This window comes from Stigmatopora argus, chromosome 1 (assembly GCF_051989625.1).
Source record: "Stigmatopora argus isolate UIUO_Sarg chromosome 1, RoL_Sarg_1.0, whole genome shotgun sequence".
NCBI classification, from domain to species: domain Eukaryota; kingdom Metazoa; phylum Chordata; class Actinopteri; order Syngnathiformes; family Syngnathidae; genus Stigmatopora; species Stigmatopora argus.
This window is the reverse complement of record NC_135387.1, coordinates 9440612-9460466: the sequence shown is the minus strand read 5'-3', so window position 1 is coordinate 9460466 and position 19855 is coordinate 9440612. Positions and strand designations below refer to the sequence as shown.

At 40.4% G+C, this 19855-nt stretch overlaps 1 protein-coding gene across 2 annotated transcripts; it reads left to right on the top strand.

The window, feature by feature from the left end:
* Positions 1-12839: 12839 nt before the first annotated feature.
* lancl1 (LanC antibiotic synthetase component C-like 1 (bacterial)) lies at positions 12840-18899 on the top strand. 2 transcript variants are annotated; one of them, XM_077615559.1, is made up of 10 exons: positions 12840-12979; positions 13154-13252; positions 13330-13447; positions 15207-15417; positions 15854-16001; positions 16088-16234; positions 16308-16490; positions 18107-18283; positions 18393-18465; positions 18549-18899. In XM_077615559.1, the coding sequence occupies exons 2-10, from the start codon at positions 13166-13168 to the stop codon at positions 18623-18625; spliced, it is 1221 nt and encodes a 406-aa protein (XP_077471685.1). In that variant the 5' UTR covers positions 12840-12979; positions 13154-13165; the 3' UTR covers positions 18626-18899. The 2 variants fall into 2 exon arrangements, with proteins under 2 accessions (XP_077471685.1, XP_077471694.1); XM_077615568.1 differs by having other exon boundaries at positions 12851-12979; positions 13151-13252.
* The last annotated feature ends 956 nt before the right edge of the window (positions 18900-19855 follow it).

Below are 19855 nucleotides of genomic sequence, written 5' to 3'. Positions count from 1 at the left end.
GGAACCAATTGCGTTCGTAAGTAGGGGAGCGTCTGTATACTCGTGCACACAACACCCATAGGCAATGGCACCCTTTCTCAGAATAAAACTTCATTACCCACAATCAATACGTGGGTAAGGTCAACTATTGTATTTCCTGTTATAAGATGATCCCGCGATCGTTCTTTAAAGACTATTTCTCGTTGGTAAGTGGTCGTGCGTTATCCTATTGTGATGGCATTTGTATGCGACATTATGGAAATATTTTGAAGGATAGACAAAAACAAACAACGTTGCGTTCATTTTGAAGACTTCGGCGGAGCGGCCAGGTGGCAAATTTAGAATTTAGTTTTGTTTGAAGTTACATTAAACGTTGAGTGTCTGTATATAGTTATCCAAGTTAATTTAAATTTGTTTGTTCGTTTACGAGTGCATTTTTGCCGTGGATAAAGCCCCCCTAAGCAGGCCTCAAAACCCCCCCACCCCCCCACCCCCCCGCCTCCGTGTATGCCGCTGTCTATACCCTCTGCGAAATGTGTCTAATTTTACTCCTATTAAACACATTATTACTATCAAACCACTCGTTATTTATTACTTTGTCAATATATGGCGAATTATAAGAAATAAAACATTTTTTTCAATCCAATATCCTGTTTTTGGTGTTTTTTTCAGAGAGTTGGAACGAATTAATTTGTTTCCCATTCAATTCAATGGGAAACTTCCGCTCGAGTTACGAGAATCTTGTCATACGAGCTCAGTCCCGGAACGGATTAAGCTCGTATCTCGAGGTACCACTGTGTATATATATATATATATATATATATATATATATATATATATATATATATATATATATATATATATATATATATATATATTATATATATATATAAAATAATGTCAATACAATCCAACTTTACTGCCTCTTTAACAAAATTCTGAAAGATAGAAAGAAAAAGATAGGAAAAAAGAGAGGCAGCTCTACTTAATTTATCTATCGCAATTCAACGGGGCACACACTGCTGGATTCAATTGCACAAATCAAGGTGAGAGGCAGGTTTCGAGAAAAAGCTTATTTTTCTCGTTCGTGCCCACAGGCCAGCATCAAAGTTCCCCCCAAAAAACGCCTAGTAACAAAACATCTTAAAAGCAAGACTAAGAAACAAAAAAACATAACGTGGAAACTTGGAGGTGAAGAAGTAGCTTCCTACCACTCCTCAAAGATTAGTGACCCATGAGCGGAAGAGTGAATAAGAACTAGGGCTAACGACACAACGGTGTCGGCACTCAGGTGATTAGGGGACTCAGACAAGACTGACAAGGTACATAGTAACCCCACCAAAGAAAACAGGATAGTAACTAACATAACATGACGCAGTCAGTTACTGTAACTCACAACATCTAGGGGGTATGAGCTGCTTTATCCTCATTAGGGTCGCAGGGGGTGCTGGAGCCTATCCCAGCTGACTCCGGGCCAGAGGCGGGGGACACCCAGTATCGGTGGCCAGCCAATCGCAGGAGACGAGGAGACGGACATCCATTCATGCCCACACTCATACCTATGGGCATTTTTTTAGTGTCCAATCAGCCTACCATGCATGTTTTTGGAATGTGGGAGGAAACCAGAGTACCCGGAGGAAACCCACGCAGGCCCGGGGAGAACTTGCAAACGCCACACAGGTGGACGTGACCTGGATTTGAACCTAGGACGCCAGAGCGGTGAGGCCGACCACTTGCCCCATCGGGCCACTCTGTCCAGCAAGGTTGGCTACAAAATATTTGAATTCCTTGTGATTTTGAAAAACAAAAAAATTAGATTACTGATACTATCCCTGACAAACTGTAACCATTCAATAAAAATGCGGTTAAACCACAAATGTCAACCACTATGACTATGACCAGGTAAAAAGACTCTTCTAACATCTTTTGTATACAATATCTATATACATATGTTTAACTGCATGATGAAAAGGTGGAACTACTGTGCTGTGACGAAAGACGCAGCCTAAAGAGGCCACACCAATACGAAGCAGTTTAATGCTACACTTCCTCAAATGAGAACTGTGTAAATGTCACTCTTTGCATATATTTTCAGCAGTTATCTTCTAGCATGCATAGTATAATTTATCGGTGGGGTGGAGGAGGAATCTCAGAATTCATTCTAAAGTTTAACCATAAAACAGGTCTGCACTCGAACCTAAGCAAGTCCTCAAAACGGCTGTTGCTGTGCTCGTAAATCAGGAACTGAGTTGCAAGAGCAAGATTTTGCATTTAGGGGAAAAAGAGGGTTGAGAGATTCCTGACCGTGTTCTTCCCACCTTGCGCCAAAGCTGACAGCGCCAAGACTCAGTATGAGGTCATCAGTAAAACACTGTGCCCATGTAACATAGGGCGATCGATGGAAGGGGAGCAAGGTCACGAAGGGGGCAGTCCTCTTGCCATCACCGGACCCAGCATGAGATCAGATAATCACCGAGCCACTGTGGAAGCCCACAAGCCCCTCTCGGCGGCATCACTAAGTGTAATCAGGACGAGAACGGTCCAGCAGGGAAAAAAGATGCAGCTTCACTGTGAAAGTGAAAATCTGATTTGTTATTATAACTGCGCAACATGCATTTACTGATGTAATTATCATCCTTTTTAAAGAAGAAGCACTGAAGAGAAGGAAGAGGTAAAAAAATCACTAATACTATCAGCAACACAATGACATATTTAGTGTACTTTCCGGGGAAACGAAAAGAGGAGTTTCCATTCCTGGGGTCACTTTAAATTGCTTTAATTGTTCAGATTGCCGTCATTGTTAGGCTTGTGGCTCATCCCTGAATGGAAATAATTGGATTCATCGCCGGATGATTTTCTTCTATACGTGCAGTAGTGTGGGCTGTGCAAAGTTCAATGCCATTTGTGATGATGTCGCTCAAATGGATGTGTGCGTGTGTATGTGTGCGCGTGTGTACGTGTTCGATAATATTTATCTAAAATATTCCCAACTGAATGAGAGTCTGGCGTGTCAGGACGCATCCTTCACTCATTTCGTCTCCTTCCACGTTTCTGGGGTCTGCAGCATCTCGCCGATCAATAGACCTCTTCGAGCAAAGCAGAGGCCTAGTTTTGTCTTGGCCTATCCAATGTCCATTAATAGAGTAGCTAAACCATGACGGGTGTTTCCTGTTCTGTTTCACCTTTTAGTTGAGAATAGCAGGGGCAAAAATACAAACAAAGACTCCCCTGATGGGATTTTAATGCATTTCAGTGTACCTGTGGTTACGGCATAAGAGTGGGGCTTCAATTCAGAATTCAATGACTATGACTCACAGTTGTATTATTATCAACACAAAGCAACAGTCGACTGCTTTTTTACAAATTCTTGAATTTAGGCCATTGTAGATATATATTTATGTATTTTTTGGTAACACTATGTATTTAAATGCTTCTTATGACAGTGACTTGAACATGAATGAATGCTTCTGACAGATGTCGTTAAGTGTCCTAACCCAAAGACGTTTGAATCAGTCAGTCAACTTTGCATCAAAAGTGACATAATTTACTAAATGAAACTTAATGACATCTGTCATAAGCATTCATCCATTTTCATGAAAGCTGTCATATTATTATGACAGTCGTCAGAAATGTTCAAATAAAGTTGGATAAAAGAATGATAAACTCCATTTTTATTTCAGTTTTTTGTTCAATTTAAATGCCAAATTAAATTTAAAATAAATTTGTTTGGACAAATGATGTCAAGAAAACTTTCTGATTATTGTATTTTTAAGATGTATTTTAAGAACTAGCATGTGCTGAATCATGTGGGATTCCTTGCCTTCATGTCACTAACAAACAAGGGGTATGGGCATTGAATTCCCACTATAAAGTGCAATAACTTTAACCCGATGAGCAATTCCTGTAGTGCAAATAAGAAATCTAACATATGACACTCAATAGCTGCTTGGAACATGTCTTGCCCCTCTGAACCTTTTGGAGTGATGTTGATGCATGCCTAATGCAAAGTGTACACCAGTGTTATAAAAAGCTGATGTGTTTTGATGACAAACAACCACTGTCAGTCCTCATTTTCACTTCTAACAAGGATGCAGTGTCCAAAGGGGGACCAGAGAATGGAAAGTCACGTCATATAGTTTTGCGGTTTGATTAATATATACACACACCAAAACAAACTGCACATCTGATTCATAAACTACAAATCCAATGAAGTTTAGGAAGTGTGTGTGTATATTAATCAAACCGCAACACTATGTGACATGACTTTATATATATGTGTGTATATATATATATATATATATATATATATATATATATATATGTATATATATATATATATGTATATATGTATATATATATGTATATATGTGTATGTATATATATATATGTATATATATGTATATATATATGTATATATATATATATATATGTATATATATATATATATATATATATATATATGTATATATATATATGTATGTATATATATATATATATATATATATATATATATATATATATATATATATATATATAGACACACTGGTGCCATTTCAAAGAACTTCCTAAACTTCATTGGATTTGTGGTTTATGAATCAGATGTGCAGTTTGTTTTGGTGTGTGTATATATTAATCAAACTGCAACTGAATACCGGGTTTGTACTACAATATGCAATTTTCATTGATTTGGTTGACTAGGTGACATTAACATCTTGATATGCTTGTAGAAAGACATGCTAGCGTACTTTTAAATATTTTGGATAGATTCTGCTGGCTGGCTATCTCATCATGTCAAACTTCCAACACATAAAAAAGACGCATTTAGGAGCAAATATTATTCAAATGTCTTAACCTCTATGAGGTTCCAGTAAATGATGTCTCTCTTTCTGATCATTAACACGTTCTGTCGAAAATGATCAGCCCTTATTACACTTCCAAAAGTGGGGGAGGGGGATATAGGTGATACGGGTGGAATTATAGAAATGACAACATTATTGACTCAGGCCGATGCATCACCATTAACCCGTAGAACAGTTCCAGTTGACAAACTAGTTGACAGTTTCAACTCAGACACAATTGCCCCACTTAATTCTCTCAAGAAAAAAGTGGTTTAAAAACAAAAACAAGTTTGCAAAAACAAGGTGGCACAAATGCAAACAGCAAGTTTTCACAACTATAGCCGGAAACTGAAGAATGCAAGGCCGTCATATTTTTCAGAGATCATAGAAACAACAATAATGGTCATGCACTATTTTATGTCGTAGATAGACTGAAAAATCCATAGGCATTAGTACCTGCATCTGAACATGCCTGTAATGATTTTGTAGCATTCTTTACAAAGTCTTACAGATATGATAAACAATGTATACACTCCTTTCTAACCTTGTCATTGTTGGACAGATTGGCCTCTCTGACTATGCCACAATTTGCTGCCTTGATATTCTTCCTTGTTTAATGTATTATTGTCAGAGAGTGAAGCGAAACGCAGTTCGGGTGGCCTTGAACTACAAGATTTTCTGAGTGTTAAAATCTGAAATCATGAAAGACTACACGAGAAACGTCCCAGATTCTCGTACTAGATAATCTAAACAGGCTTCCACTATACAGAACCTGTGGTACCACACACACCACAAGATTCTATTCCCATAGAGTCAGGCCCAAAGATTCTAGTGAATAATAATGACAGAGGAGCAGAATGAGCAAGTGTGATCTCGGTTCCCGTCGGCAGCGTGGTGCAAACCCGTTCTGAAATCACAGCCCTTTTGGCAGGTTACAAGTTTCCATAGGTGTAGGCATTATTGGAAAAAAAGGCAAACAAACTATGGACTTCCCTGGTGTGGATACGCTCCGAAACAAATCAAATACGCCATCAAATGACTTTTTAGGAATGGATATGTTGTGTGGTCACCACGCTGTGAAAAAAAATCATTTCATATTACCAGACAGTTGTTTTATAACCGACCACCCAATGATATAGCGCTTGACTTTGGTGCAGGCAGCCTGGTTTCGATTCGCATGGTGTGATTGCGAGCATGAGCGTGTGTGGTTGTCCGTTGCATTGTGCCCTGTGATTGCCTGGCAACCAATCCAGGGTGTCCCCCACCTGCTGCCTGTGGTTGGCTGGGACAGACTCCAGAACCCCCCACGACTCTTGTGTGAATAAGCAGCATGGAAGATGAATGAATGAAAGTTTTACAAGCGTAACGCTGAGAACTTTCCTCTGCTGTGTGGAATCACCCTGCTGGGATGTAAAACAACTACGTCAGGTCTTCATCTGCTCCTCCTGATGTCTTTACAAGGAGGTCGTGAGTAATCCGAGTGGCTCATTGACCTCTAAAAGTAGACAATTAACGCTTCCGACATTCGCCCCCTGATGTATCCCGGAAACATCCGATTCTAGTGTTGTGTAAGGATACCCTTAACCACAAGAATTTTGTGGTTTTAGTCATGATTACAATTTTAACCGCTGCACAGTACTACCATAAATGAAATTGAATACAATGATTTGCTAATCCTTTTCAAACTTTATTAATTTGAATTCATTAGAAACAGGAACAGTAAAAAACTGGGAAACACCTACTTGGACAACCTGGTGAACAGGTAAAGTGGATACAAATGTGTTGTAACTGGTTATAAAGGAACATACCAGAAAACTTTGGTTTTCAAAGGAGAGACTAAGGCCTTCTCATTTAACAACATAAATGTCTGTTTTAACATTTTGCTTCTAGTTTGGTAAACCATTTCCCATTAAACCCAAACTAAAATTACCACTGAAGGGGCCTTTTTCAATTTGCCTCGATTCTGAATCCTCTGGTCCTCTGATGGAAGCAACGATGCACTTATTTTCTATCTATTTAATCTATCTATGTGTTTGTGTATAAGTGAGAGGCCACCAATGAGTGAGTGCATGTTTGTAACACCGGCAAGTAACTCAGGCAATAAAAAAAACACCTACCTATCCACCAAATAAAAATGTTATTCGACCTGTTTACCTCCTCCTGTCTTTTAGCACACGGCCCTGAATCTTGATTCAGGAATAATCATTACTTTCCACAATGACAAAAGTAAAAGTTCAAGCAGTCATTTTTTCCTCTCTTTTACTGTGATGTGGTTCTTCTTCTGTGATGTCTCGCCTAACTGTTGGGACGGGCGCCCCTGTGGTGAGGCAACATCTCTGACTCCACAGGGGGAGGGCTCAAGGCAGCGTGGCCCGAATTAGAATCGTGCGCCGCCTTCCAATCATGTCATCAGACTCTCCAGATGGGAAGTTTGTTAGCGTGTGACTCAGCGTACCAATACCGTGTTTCAGTGTTCATGCAAGTGACTTTTCAACAATGGGATGAATGTTTTATTTCTGATTTCAAGGTATTCATGCGAGATATTTTACACTCTTCACACATTTTCAAAATGTAAGACAGTATTTTTTTTAAATATATATTTCCCCTTTTGGCCCTGCCAGTTCTCACTTCAATGTAACAAAAATTCCATGGATATGCTAATTTGTTCTTCTCTGCTTTAAATGACTCTCGGTAATTAGCGCAGTTAATAGTTAATTTGACTTTTGTTATGTGTTGACTGCAATTAGGCCTTTTTGAAGGTTACTCGATGAAAACAGGTTGTTTTTATACACTGAGCACGAGCACTGACGTCATCTTCGCTAAACTATATTGGAGCATTTTCGCCACTATTGTTCCACAGTCAGATGTCACTCAAAAATCACTTGTCAACTATTTAAATGTCAAGTGGAGCGTAGTCAAGATTGCCACTCTGGAAAAAGTCTATACATTTTTGCATGTTCAAGCCCCTAAAACGTCATCACCATGCAAATAATAGGAATCTCTGGAGTCGTTTTTGTTTTTTCACTTCTTTTGGCGTTGTCGTGTGAAAAGCCCTTAGTTAGTCTATCAAAAAGAGTATAAACCTTATACATTGCTTAAATCAGGGGTGGCCAAGTCCCGTCCTCAAGAGCCCCTATTCAGTCTGTTTTTCCATGTGTCCCTTCACCAACACACCTGATTCAAATCATCGGGATCGTTATCAAGCCTCTGGAGAGCTTGCTGATGAGTGATCATTTGATTCAGGTGTGCTCGAGGAGGGAGATATGGAAAACAGACTGGATAGGGGCTCTTGAGGACCGGACTTGGCCACCCCTGGCTTAAACATACCAAAATAGTGGTTCGTTTTTCTTATAGTCAATGTGGGAACATTTCCATTTAAAAAAGACTTGTTCTGTTTTGAATCACGTTTTCTTTAAAACTCCGGTCAAAATGATACCTTCCTTTTTTCTAGCCAAACTTAGTCTCTGTAATGACCGGCAACATACTGGCAGTGATTAGTCCCAATCTGAATGGAAATTTTCACTTGTCCGGCCTTCTCACTGTCCTACAAGATGCTTCCAATTCGAGGTGTAATGTCACACGAGGTGTTAACATTATTGCAATGTCATATTCCATAATTTTCCATTCCCGAGTCACGAGGGATTGGGGTGTAACAATGGTATACACCATATCTTGATATGTTCATCTTACTTGATGTAGTAATGCTGCCTGCTGGGTAAGTAAAAATGGGACATAACATAATAGTTTTGTGAAGGGTTTAGGGGGGGAGTAGGTAGTATTGAAGATCGTGAAACGAAATACATGCTAAATAAATGTAAAATACCCTTCTACATAGACGTGAATTGCCAGATAAGTGCCAAACAGTTAACTGGTCTGTGTTGAAGACATTTTATCTGCTAACTTAATGAGGATACACCATTAAAATAGAATAGAGGGATGAATTCTCTCTGTTTATGTACACCCGAACAGAATCCTGATTTCCCATGAACACTGCCCCACGTTGTTTTCGGAGACCTTCCCGCAATTCTGTGTGAGGTCTCATCAAAAATTTCCCTTCTTTTAATGAGCTACCTGTTTATCAAGTCCACTCAGGCAGTCTGTGGGAGCGCTTGAGATTTTGCTCGAGAAAAGCTAAACAGTCCCTGTTGCTCAGAATCATGGATTCTGGGGAGGAAACTGCAAGTCGACTGTTGGGAGTATTTGGACAAACTGCGGTAAAGAGGAAATAGTGTGTGAGTATGTGTGTGCGTGTGTGCGTGTGTGCGTGTGTGCGTGTGTGCGTGTGTGCGTGCGTGTGTGCGTGTGTACGAGTGTACGTGTGCGCGTGCGTGTGTGCGCGTGTGTGCAACGTTTTAGCATCTAAATAAAAATAAGTTTCGTTTGGGGTGGTAAGAGGTAGGATGGATTTAGGCTGACTCAAATGATGCTGCTTAATACAGTTTCCTCCCCAAAAGTAAGACCAATGTTGCCCTCTAGTGGCAAACTTGTTGTAGTCTTTAAGCGCAGCCCAGCATGATTTGAATACATGCAGCAGTGGTCTCCAAACTATTCCACAAAGGGCCGCAGTGGGTGCGGGTTTTCATTCCAACCCAGAAAGAGGGCAACTTTTTACACTAATCTGGTGTCCTGCAAGTGCAATCAGTGGATTGCAGTCGGGTGCTTCTTGTTTTCTGCAGTAGTCTCATTGGTCAAAATGTCTGTGCTGGATCGGTTGGAACAAAAACTTGCAACCACAGCGGCCCTCGAGGACCAGTTTGGGGACCACTTACATACAGTATGTTGGGGGTGTCCAAACTATTCCTCAAATGGCCTTAGTGGGCGCAGATAATTTTTCTACTTTCCCACCACATACAGTTGAACCAATGAGGTTTCTCCTGAAACAAGCAGCACTTGACTGCCACACTTTTAAAACATTGAATCGCTGAAAATGTAACCAATGATGGTTGAAATGAAAACCTGGAAAAAATGGAAAATAATAGCTTTACTTCTTTTTAAACGTAAAGTCACCCAATTAACACATTATGCCTCATAAAACACTCTGAACTGGTCACCAGCCAATCACAAGGCACATGTAGACAAACAAACATTCCTGTTCAGATTGAAGCAGATGGGTCATCACTGGTCCATTGTATACAATTATTTCAATCAGTTATACAATTAACATAACATTATTAGCTTTGTATATTTCCCTTTGTCACACTCCCTCTCCTACCAGAAGATTAAAGTTGACCAGTATGGGGGACACTGTTTATTTTTAGCCCAGCCGCAGATGGGGCCATGGCAGCATGTCAGCGACCAGAATGTTCTTTATCTCAGCTGTCAGGCCTTTTCCCCGAGACCGAGATGGATATCGTATACTCGGTAAGGGTTCTGCGGGTGGGGGTAGATGGTCTGTTGTGCCACACCTCAGCAAATGAGTCTTTAAATCTGTCTTTTCTTAAATTGGTAGAGCAGATGAAAGGTTTGAAGATAATTCCCACAGTTGCTGAGTTAATAAATTTGCAGTAATCAAGCAGAGGTTAAATTCCAAGCAAAATGATTGGTCAGTGTCACAGACAGTTGGTTTTCTGTGCTTGAGATTTAATCGGAACTATTCATTAATCGTCCATACCACGCATCTTCGCAAGGGCCGCGGGGGTTGTCAGAGCCTATCCCAGCCATCTTCAGGCGAAAGGCAGCCTACACCCTAGACTGGTCGCCAATCAGCTATAGGACACACTTGGACACAAATGACCATTTGCACTCACAATCATACCACCACATGCGCTTATCCGGACCGAAGTCAGGCGAGTGAACCTCTACACCAGTGGTTCCCAAACTATCTTACCTGACGCCCCCCTTCTTGCTTCCAGTAGACCCACACGCCCCCCCCCCCCTCCCACTTCCTCTTTTGCTCATGTGAACTTATTTTATTTTATTGCATTTATTTCTTAGCATTGTCCAGGAAAACAGATCTCTGTTAATAGAAAACGGGTTGGACCGTTGGAGTGACTGCTATAATAATATTTTGCATGTATTTAATGGCAGATATTTGTTCTTTGATTTTATTATTCTTATAATCTATTTAAACATTTTTTAGCAGATGACTTCACGCCCCCCTTGAATTCTCTTTACGCCTCCCTAAGGGGGCACGCCCCCCAGTTTGGGAACCACTGCTCTACACCAACAAGCAGCTTAATCAGAACTATTCGCTCCTAAATTCCACTTCATGGTCAAAAGGTGTGCAAGAAACAACATCATAGCAAGACAGCAAATACAAATGATTCTGTTTTTCAAGCAAAATATTATTAGTTTCCCAAAAATAGCACTTATATTGGAACTAAATGTGTAGAACTGCTAATGACAGGAGTGTATTTTTTATGTTGTGGGAAAGTGGGCCAATGACCACCACAAAACCTTGATTGGTTATAACATTTTTTTGCCCCCAAACAATTATAATACAGGTAAAATGTATACAGAATTTTAAAAGATGATAGATTGGTTTTAGTGTGTTTCACAGATTCAAGCTGAATTAGATTGACACCTCTCCTTTAAAATCAATCCTCTGGTTAGGCTATTATCAATGATTTTTAATGTAATAGATAGATAATCTAGCGTTAGCGAGCTTCTACGTTGAACATATATAATTACTGAATATCAATATTGTCTCTGATTGACATTTTACCCTCATTATGGCTTTCCCTCTGGCCAAGTAGGTTACTCAACCGTAGTAATGGACCTTTAAGACAAAAGCGCTAATCAACCCTTTTGAATATTGTCACAGTCTCAGCCTCATTTCCATTCACTGTTTCTCAAGGCAAGGTAAAACTATCCCAGGGTATACGGGCAGTGTCTTCATACCTTGGGCCACATGAATATTGCTTTTGCCCACTTTCAGCTTACTCGATTGAAATGGAAATGACAGAGGGGAACAGGAGAAAAACAGAGGTAAACAGAAGAACAAAAGACTGACCATGATGACGCTTGCATTTATGGTGCTGGTCAAATTGTCAGCTTTGTTTGCATTTTTGAAAGACAAGGTTGCACAAGTCATCAGGAGCTTTTTCTGCACACGCCTGAAAAATTAATTGGTTTATCCTATGACTGAACCTCAGAAATACTGCCTTGTAATGAATTTTGGTCATCATGCTTCCGGTGTATGAATATATGATAAATATTTAGTGTGGCATGGAGGTTGGCTTGTGGTTCTATTTATTTATCATGTACTGGAATAGCATTTATGTGTTTTTTCAAATGTTTTTCCCCCTGTTCTGACAAGTTAGACAAGATCTTAGAAGTAAGCTCCCTGTTGCTGACAGCAGCCTAAATCAAGCGCAGTCATTATCTTGCATTGTGATTAATATTCTTTTTATAGATTTTTTGAAGCATTGGTAATTGCTTTTGTTAGTTCGTAGAGAAAATGCATTCCAAAATACACTTTCAAAATATTACTCACTGGCAGCAACACAATCCACGACGTCAGAGTCAAAATGGTAATTCAGATCTAATTTGATTTGTTCATTTTTTTGATTATCAGTTGAACAATGTCAGACATTCAGAACAGAAATAATAATGAATTATAATGCAGAAATCCATCATGACAACATCTTCGCATGCTGAGTCTCGATTCGGAGCTTACTTCAACAAAGAAGCCCAACTCATCAGAACACCTCATCTTTTATTATTCTTTTTTGTAACCTGTATTTCTATTGTTTCCAAGCACTTGCTATGTTCTAAGCCAGGGTGGCGAACACACGGCTCTCGAGCCGCATGCAGCTCCCGTCCAAAATATGCGGCTCTTTGCTTGTTATCATATTTTGTATATACTGTGCCTCTTTGCCTCGTTTTACATTTCTCTTATTTTTATTCTCTCTTAAAACACACTCGCCTGGATTTGAACCGAGGACCCCAGAGCTGTGAGCCAGACGCGCTAACCACTCGCTACGCCGGGCCGCCCAACACTGAAATTCATCAGGGCTATTTTTTCATCAGGGTGAAATTGCATGTGGTGCTTCCTGACTACCACTTGGGGGCAGTAGAGTTCAGATCTATACTCTGGTTTATAGCGGGAGGAAGAGTGGACATTTATAAACATAAACATTGACGAGCGTGCATTGGTGTCTGGTGTGCTGTATGTGTGAAGGTTTTCGTGGGAAAATATTTGATTCCTTACTTCAAATAAGGTTGTTTTGCATGTCAAAATATTTCGTTTCGTTAGCATTAGGCAATGCTTTAGTATCTTCTTTTGCTATTACGTGGGTGGGTGTTTATCACTGCTATAGTTAGCTGCTTTGCTCTTTTTACAGCAGTCTTTTCGCATTTAAAGCTTTGCGATTTTATACATCATTTTGAAGCAGATTCTAAGAGAAATGGACACGAGAGCCTTGAAGAATCCCTACCTGGATTATGATGGGAGCACTGGGATTTCACAGTCGTCTTTTGACTCCCATGGCAAGGTAATCCGCTCAATGTTTAAAGATGAGCGGTTTTGTATTTTTTAATCAATTGAATACAACATCATGTACGTTTCCAGTTGACGTCTGAGTTTGCTCAGCGGCTGAGGAATAAGATCGAGGAGCTTTTGGCTGTTATGGAGAAAGGGCTCAAGTCTGCCGACCCAAATGATTGTACCACTTACACTGGTCTGGCAGGTAAAGGCATCTTTTATAAGCGTTTCAGGTGACGTCATGTTTCAAAGCGGAAAACTATACAAGAGTTAACATGTAATTTACAACCAGCGTTCAGTTCTCCTAAGAACAGGGTGGTCTTTTCCATAACCCAAAGGAGGTCAATATTGTCAATATCTTTTTATTCCACAGACACTTTAACCCAAGGGTGGGCAATCTATTCCACAAAGGGCCACAGTAGGTGCTGGTTTTAATTCCAACCTATGAAGAGGACACCTTTTCACCAATCTGGTGTCCTACAAGTGCAATCACTAGATTTCAATCAGGTGCTTCTTGTTTTCTGCCAAAATCTCATTGGTCAAAGTGTCTGTGCTTGATTGGTTGGAACAAATACCTGCACCTACAGCGGCCCTCGAGGACCAGTTTGCCCACCCCTGCTTTAACCAATGGGGGTTGTGCTGAAACAAGAAGCACCTGACTGAAATCCACTGATTGCACTTGTAACATACCACATTTGTGGAAAGGTATCACACATGACTTACTGCAAAGGTGTTCAAACTTTTTTCCTCCAAGATCTACTTTTCAAGGTCTAGCACAATTCAGCACAAGGTAATTCACATGAAAATCCAAAAACACTAATACAGATACATAAAAGTCACATTAAATCATCAAGAAAAAAAGTAAAAAGAAAGCTAAAAATACTTGATTAATAGCATTCATTCATTTATTTTCTGAACCATGTATCCTCACAAGGGTTGTGTGAGGTGCTGGAGCATATCCCATCTAACTATAGGCACCAGGCAGGGTCACCCTGAATCGGTGGCCAGCCAATCGCAGGACAGAAGGAGATGGGCAACCATTCATGCTAACACTCATCCCTAGGGGCAATTTAGAGTGTTCAACTAGCCTAACATGCATGTTTTTCCAATGTGGGAGGATACCGGAGGATCTGGCTAAAACCCACGCAAGCCTGGGGAGAACCTGCAAACTCCACACAGTTAGACCCACCTGGTATCAAACCCTCGACCCCAGAACTGTGAGGTTGTTTGAGTGCATAAATTAAAAAGGAATTTAGTGACTTTCAGAATTTATTTTAGAGTCTAAAATAAAGTAATCTGCAAGTAACTAATTTCCTTATTTATTAGTCAGTTATAGATTACTTTTTTAGTAACTTTTGGCAACAATGGTACCCAGAAAGTCACATATGAGAACAATGGTCTTATAATGCAGTGATTTTAGAACCAGAGTATTACCAAACAATATATCTATGATATTATACCATATCATGATTTAGGCTGATGTGTAACAGAATAGGGAACACGTTAATTGGAGAAGACAGATTTTATTTATTGACAATATTTTCTTTGACTGACATTTCACATATTCAGGTTACATTAGAGGGTGAGGCAAAAAAAAGTAATTCACCCTGCTTTATTAATCTCTCTGTGACGCTGCCTTTTTGGATTACGGAAGGTTAGGTCCAACCTTGATGTAAGAGAGATTTCATAGTGAAAACATTTTAGAAGAAGTGTGTTTAGGGGGAGTTGAAGGTAAAAAGAAGCCATTTAAATTGAATGTGCAAATGTGGAGTCAGAACGGGTTTTGAGGGAAGGTCAAAAGAAGAAGGAGACAGTTGGCTATGTTTTGGACCATATACAGAATTATGGTGGTGTAAATCATTTAGTCTGAATGTGTGTGGGGGCTTTTGAAGAGAAAAGATGAGAAGTGTCTGCCTCAAAATTTTGCACTTGGAAATCCAATGTGATTTTTTTTCTTCATCCAGGCATTGCATTACTCTACCTGCACATCCACCGTGTGTTCAAGCAATCGGAATTTCTCCAGAAGTCTCTGGAATACGTTGGCCGCAGTCTGAAGTGCCTGACACGCCGAAGAGATGTCACATTCCTGTGTGGTGACACCGGACCGCTGGCTGTGGCGGCTGTGGTGTACCACCAGCTCCAAATGCCCGGCGAGGCCGACGAGTGCATCAGAAGGTCAGTCTCGCTGATTGAACAAATGAAAACAATAGAAAACTAAACCTCTTAGTCTCAGGTTTATGGCGACCTAAATGAAAAAGAAGCACTTTTGTTTTCATTATGTATTCACAAGCCAATATGGAGAACTGACTCTGGTGCAGGCAGAAATTTAGGGTTTTGGAGCTATGCTGGTGGCTGCAAACTGGGATTGCCCCAATAGCAGGTGGTTTTAGCAACTGCTCAGCCATAGCATGCAAAGAATAGCAAGCATTATTATTGGCATTAATATATTTTTTCACTCCCTCCTTTGCGATCACTTTATTTCTTGTGTCGCACATAAGAACATTGTCTGCTCTTTTGAACATTTTACAACCAGCTCCAGTTATTGTTTCAAATTAAATTTAAAAAAAGAGTATTGCACTGCAATTCCATTCTCATTATGAAACTCTTGCAGACTGCTGAAGTATCATGAGACTGTTGTGAAAGGTTCAGGTGGGATGCCAGACGAGCTGCTGTACGGTCGGGTGGGTTACCTCTATTCTCTCATCTTCGTCAACCAGCATCTCGGCGAGGACAGAATCCCATTACAGCACATCCATCAGGTGACAAATTATTTGCATTTTACCCCAGTTGGCTCTTTGTAACGATCCTTAATTAGTAGCCAACATTTGGTAGACTTCTTTTTCAGATCAGTGAGGCCATTTTAGCATCAGGCGAACACCTCAGCAGGAAGCTCCACATCCAGAATCAAAGCCCCCTGATATATGAGTGGTACAATGAGCAATATGTTGGCGCGGCCCATGGATTGGCCGGAATTTACTACTTTCTCATGCAGGTAAAGGAAGCACCGTTTTGGAAATTATAGCAAGAAACCTGCTGTTTGACTTTAGCTTCCCCTACACGGACAGCCCGGGTTTGTTGCATCAGAGGACAAGGTTCGCAAGTTGGTCAAACCCAGCATAGACTACGTACGCTACCTTAAGTTTCCCTCGGGGAACTACCCTCCCTGTGTTGGAGATGGCCGTGACCTGCTGGTGCATTGGTGCCATGGATCCCCGGGCGTCATCTACACGCTCCTGCAGGCACACAAGGTAAATGTATTGCATTTGGTAAATGGACTTGCTTTTCTTACTTGCTTGGACACTTTATTCTATTTTACTTACTGATGACTCAACATTGAATTGAATTGAATGCTTTTATTGTCATTATACAGGTATAATGAGATTTAAATTTTCACCATGTAGTGCACAAATATCAACAACAAACGGAAAAATAAATAATCAATAAATAAGAAATAAATAAATAAGTAGTAATCCAAGTGAGGTCAGCAGAGCGAGAGCGCACCACTCACTGAGTCTATGGACGCAAAAACAAACAAACACATAGTTAATCAATATATAGCAATGATAAATACATAATCACTAAATAGTAATAGATAAATTAGTGGTCAACATAATAAATAAGCTGTATAAGCAATGTTCCCTCTAAGCTGCGCGCGTGCGCAATTGCGCACTACTCTCGTCTTCTCTGCGCACAGCAAATCATATGGAGCGCACAAAATAAAATCCCAATTTTTTATTTTTTTTATTTTTTTAGCTGTGAGGCCGACGCGCGAACCACTCATCTGCCGGGCCGCCCATTCATAGATATTAATCATTACATTTTATTATTACTAAATCATTTATGTGTAGTAGACATGCACCTGCTTATGGCAGGTGTGATACTGGTGTGTGCCCATAGCGAGCAATGATGATGTTGCTCGCACCAGTACTTAGTGTGCTCAGGGAGATTGTCTTTCTGCCCAGACAAACAAAAAATTAGAGGGAACATTGTGTATAAGTAGTAGTAATAATACTTGATTAGGTCTTAGGTACAGAACTCGAGTTGAGTATGGTGACAGCTCTTTGGAAGAAACTGTCCTTGAGTCTGTTTGTCTTCGCTGTTATGGCTCTGTAGTGCCTTCCAGAGGGCAGCAGGTTGAAGTGGTAGAAGCCGGGATGCGTATTGTCTTTTATAATACTCTCTGCCCTTCTAAGGCACCGGGATTCGTAGATGCTGGACAAAGTAGGTAGGGGGCAGTTGATGATCTTTTGGGCTGTGTTGATCACTCTGCAGCAAAGTGGGGTTCTGTATCTTGCTCAAGGATACTTTGACAAGGTCACCAGGGCGGGGAACCCACAACCTTCTGATTGCCGAATGATTACTTTACCACTGAGCGACACCACCCAACAATAATTATACATAATTACAGTATATCATGAAATTGTGTGTGACTGTTGAAAAGTTTCATTGTTGAGCTGAGGTTGGCATGACTTGTATATTGGAATACAAATGTGGAGGTCAATAAATAAAATATATTTACCATTTGGTTAAAATAGCACAAATATTCCTGAAAAATCTGATCAGGTTCAAGTTGGAATGTTTGAACACAGCTGAATAAAATATTAAACACGCAAGGATTCATTCTATTTAAAATATGAGAAACATTTTCATGGAAAATATGGAATTGTAGCACATTGGTCTCACAGTTCTGAGTATAGGCTCCTGCTATCCTGTGTTTGTGTTTTCTCCAATTAATTTTCCATATGAGAGTGAATATTTTAAACCGAGAATAATTTGAATTCATTAAAAATGAATATATGCATTTGTATCTTCTATTTCTTCTGCCTCAAGATCTATTTTAATGATGGAATTCTCGATGTTCTAGATTTTTGGTGATTCTCAATACCTGGAGGATGCTCTTCAGTGTGGGGAGGTTGTGTGGCACTGGGGTTTGCTGAAAAAAGGGTACGGGCTGTGTCATGGCGCGGCAGGAAACGCCTATTCTTTTCTGGCCTTGTACCGGCAAACGCAGGACCTCAAGCACCTTTACAGAGCGTGCATGGTTTGTACACATGGATAATGTCTTAATAGACACTGACTGACTCAGCATCTTCCTCAATAGACAGCACACGGCATACTTTTCTGGCTACTGAGATGTTGTCTTTGTTCAGTTTGCAGACTGGTGCATGAATTACGGCTCACACGGCTGCAGAACACCAGACACCCCCTTCTCACTCTTTGAAGGTATGCGTTTTAAAATAATGTTCTAAGAATACAGGAGTCACTGACAGAAAAGAGCTTTAAGCAATTATGTTACTTCCCAATAGGCATGGCGGGCACCATCTACTTTTTGGCTGACCTCCTGCAGCCAACACAAGCACGTTTCCCAGCTTTCGAGGTGTAATTTGTCCACGCGTCTCCCCCTCCTCTCGAGCCCACAGGTAGATTTCCTGCTGTCACTCAACAAGACTGGATATGCCGTTTCTCATTTTTACAGCTTCCGTTTCCGCACTCAACTAGATCGGAATCCCCTCATAAATTGTAACGATTACCCATTATTATTTCCGCGGCTTAGATTTGAAGTCCTCTGACAGTGTGGATGTTATCTATTTGGCATTTCTCCTGTCACGAATGGATCCTTTGCACTATCTGAGTAATAAATTCAGTCCTTTCTCACAGCAACTTGCGTTGTTCTTGTGTTGTGGCACAAAGCACCACAGGGTGGAATCATTGAAAGAATTCATATGCACTATTTAAATTATGTGAATTTCATGATGATTGTTGTGTCAATAAGCCCTAATTCAAACCGGATGGTGATGGTAAAATGTAATATAACAGTTTGTTAACAGCTAGGATCATGGAGACATCAGGTCCCGTATCTTGTTGCGCCTTTCCGATGCAACGTATGGCTCAAACGTTCTCTTATCCAAATAAGGCTCACACTCTAGACACTCCCTAACACCACACGACAACACAATGCCACCGCTCTTTTTTTAATCCCTGGCCCGGCCTTCTCGGTGAGACTGGTTGAAAGAGTTCGTGTGCCCACCGAGTGGGAGGAGCCATGCGTGCCAGAGAAGCAAGAGAAGAGTCTCCTTTCCCCGCCTGCCCATCTAAGAAACCAAACACCTCAGGCAGGAATGGTTAAAAATAGAGCTCATCTGTGCAGGGGCGTGTGCTTTATGGCTTCACCCTTTCAAACAAATACCCTCATCTTTGGATTACGCTTGCGTGTTTCGGGGCAAGTGGGGACTCATCGTTGGTTTCTGCACATCACTGTGTTTTGTTTGCTGACTGAACTTGGTACCATTTCAAAACTAACTCTCATGACTCTTAAAAAAAACAATAACACCAATCAGAGTTTAGTATGTTTAAGAAAGATTAATTAAATCAGTGTAGTAGGAACTCCAACAGTCTCAGGCTGCAGCTCAGCACCATGGATAGCGCTGGTTGTGGCAATAGAAACTGCTGCAAGAGTTTTAACAGTCATTGTCATTTGATTTTGTGATCAAGGTCCTACCCTTGCACGGACACCAAAGTCAAACATGGTTTTATTCTCCTGTTAATTCATCATAAGAATAAGACCCAGCTCCTTGGTGTTAAAAAAAAAGATGTAAATGATCTGTCTGTGTCT

What these genes read in the sequence shown, in the direction of transcription:
- lancl1 (XM_077615559.1), top strand. Translation starts at nt 13,166, where the DNA reads ATGGACACGAGAGCCTTGAAGAATCCCTACCTGGATTATGATGGGAGC. An exon ending in ACCTTTACAGAGCGTGCATG is followed by an intron (nt 18,284 to 18,392) that starts GTTTGTACACAT and finishes GTCTTTGTTCAG; the next exon opens with TTTGCAGACTGGTGCATGAA. An exon ending in CCCCTTCTCACTCTTTGAAG is followed by an intron (nt 18,466 to 18,548) that starts GTATGCGTTTTA and finishes ACTTCCCAATAG; the next exon opens with GCATGGCGGGCACCATCTAC.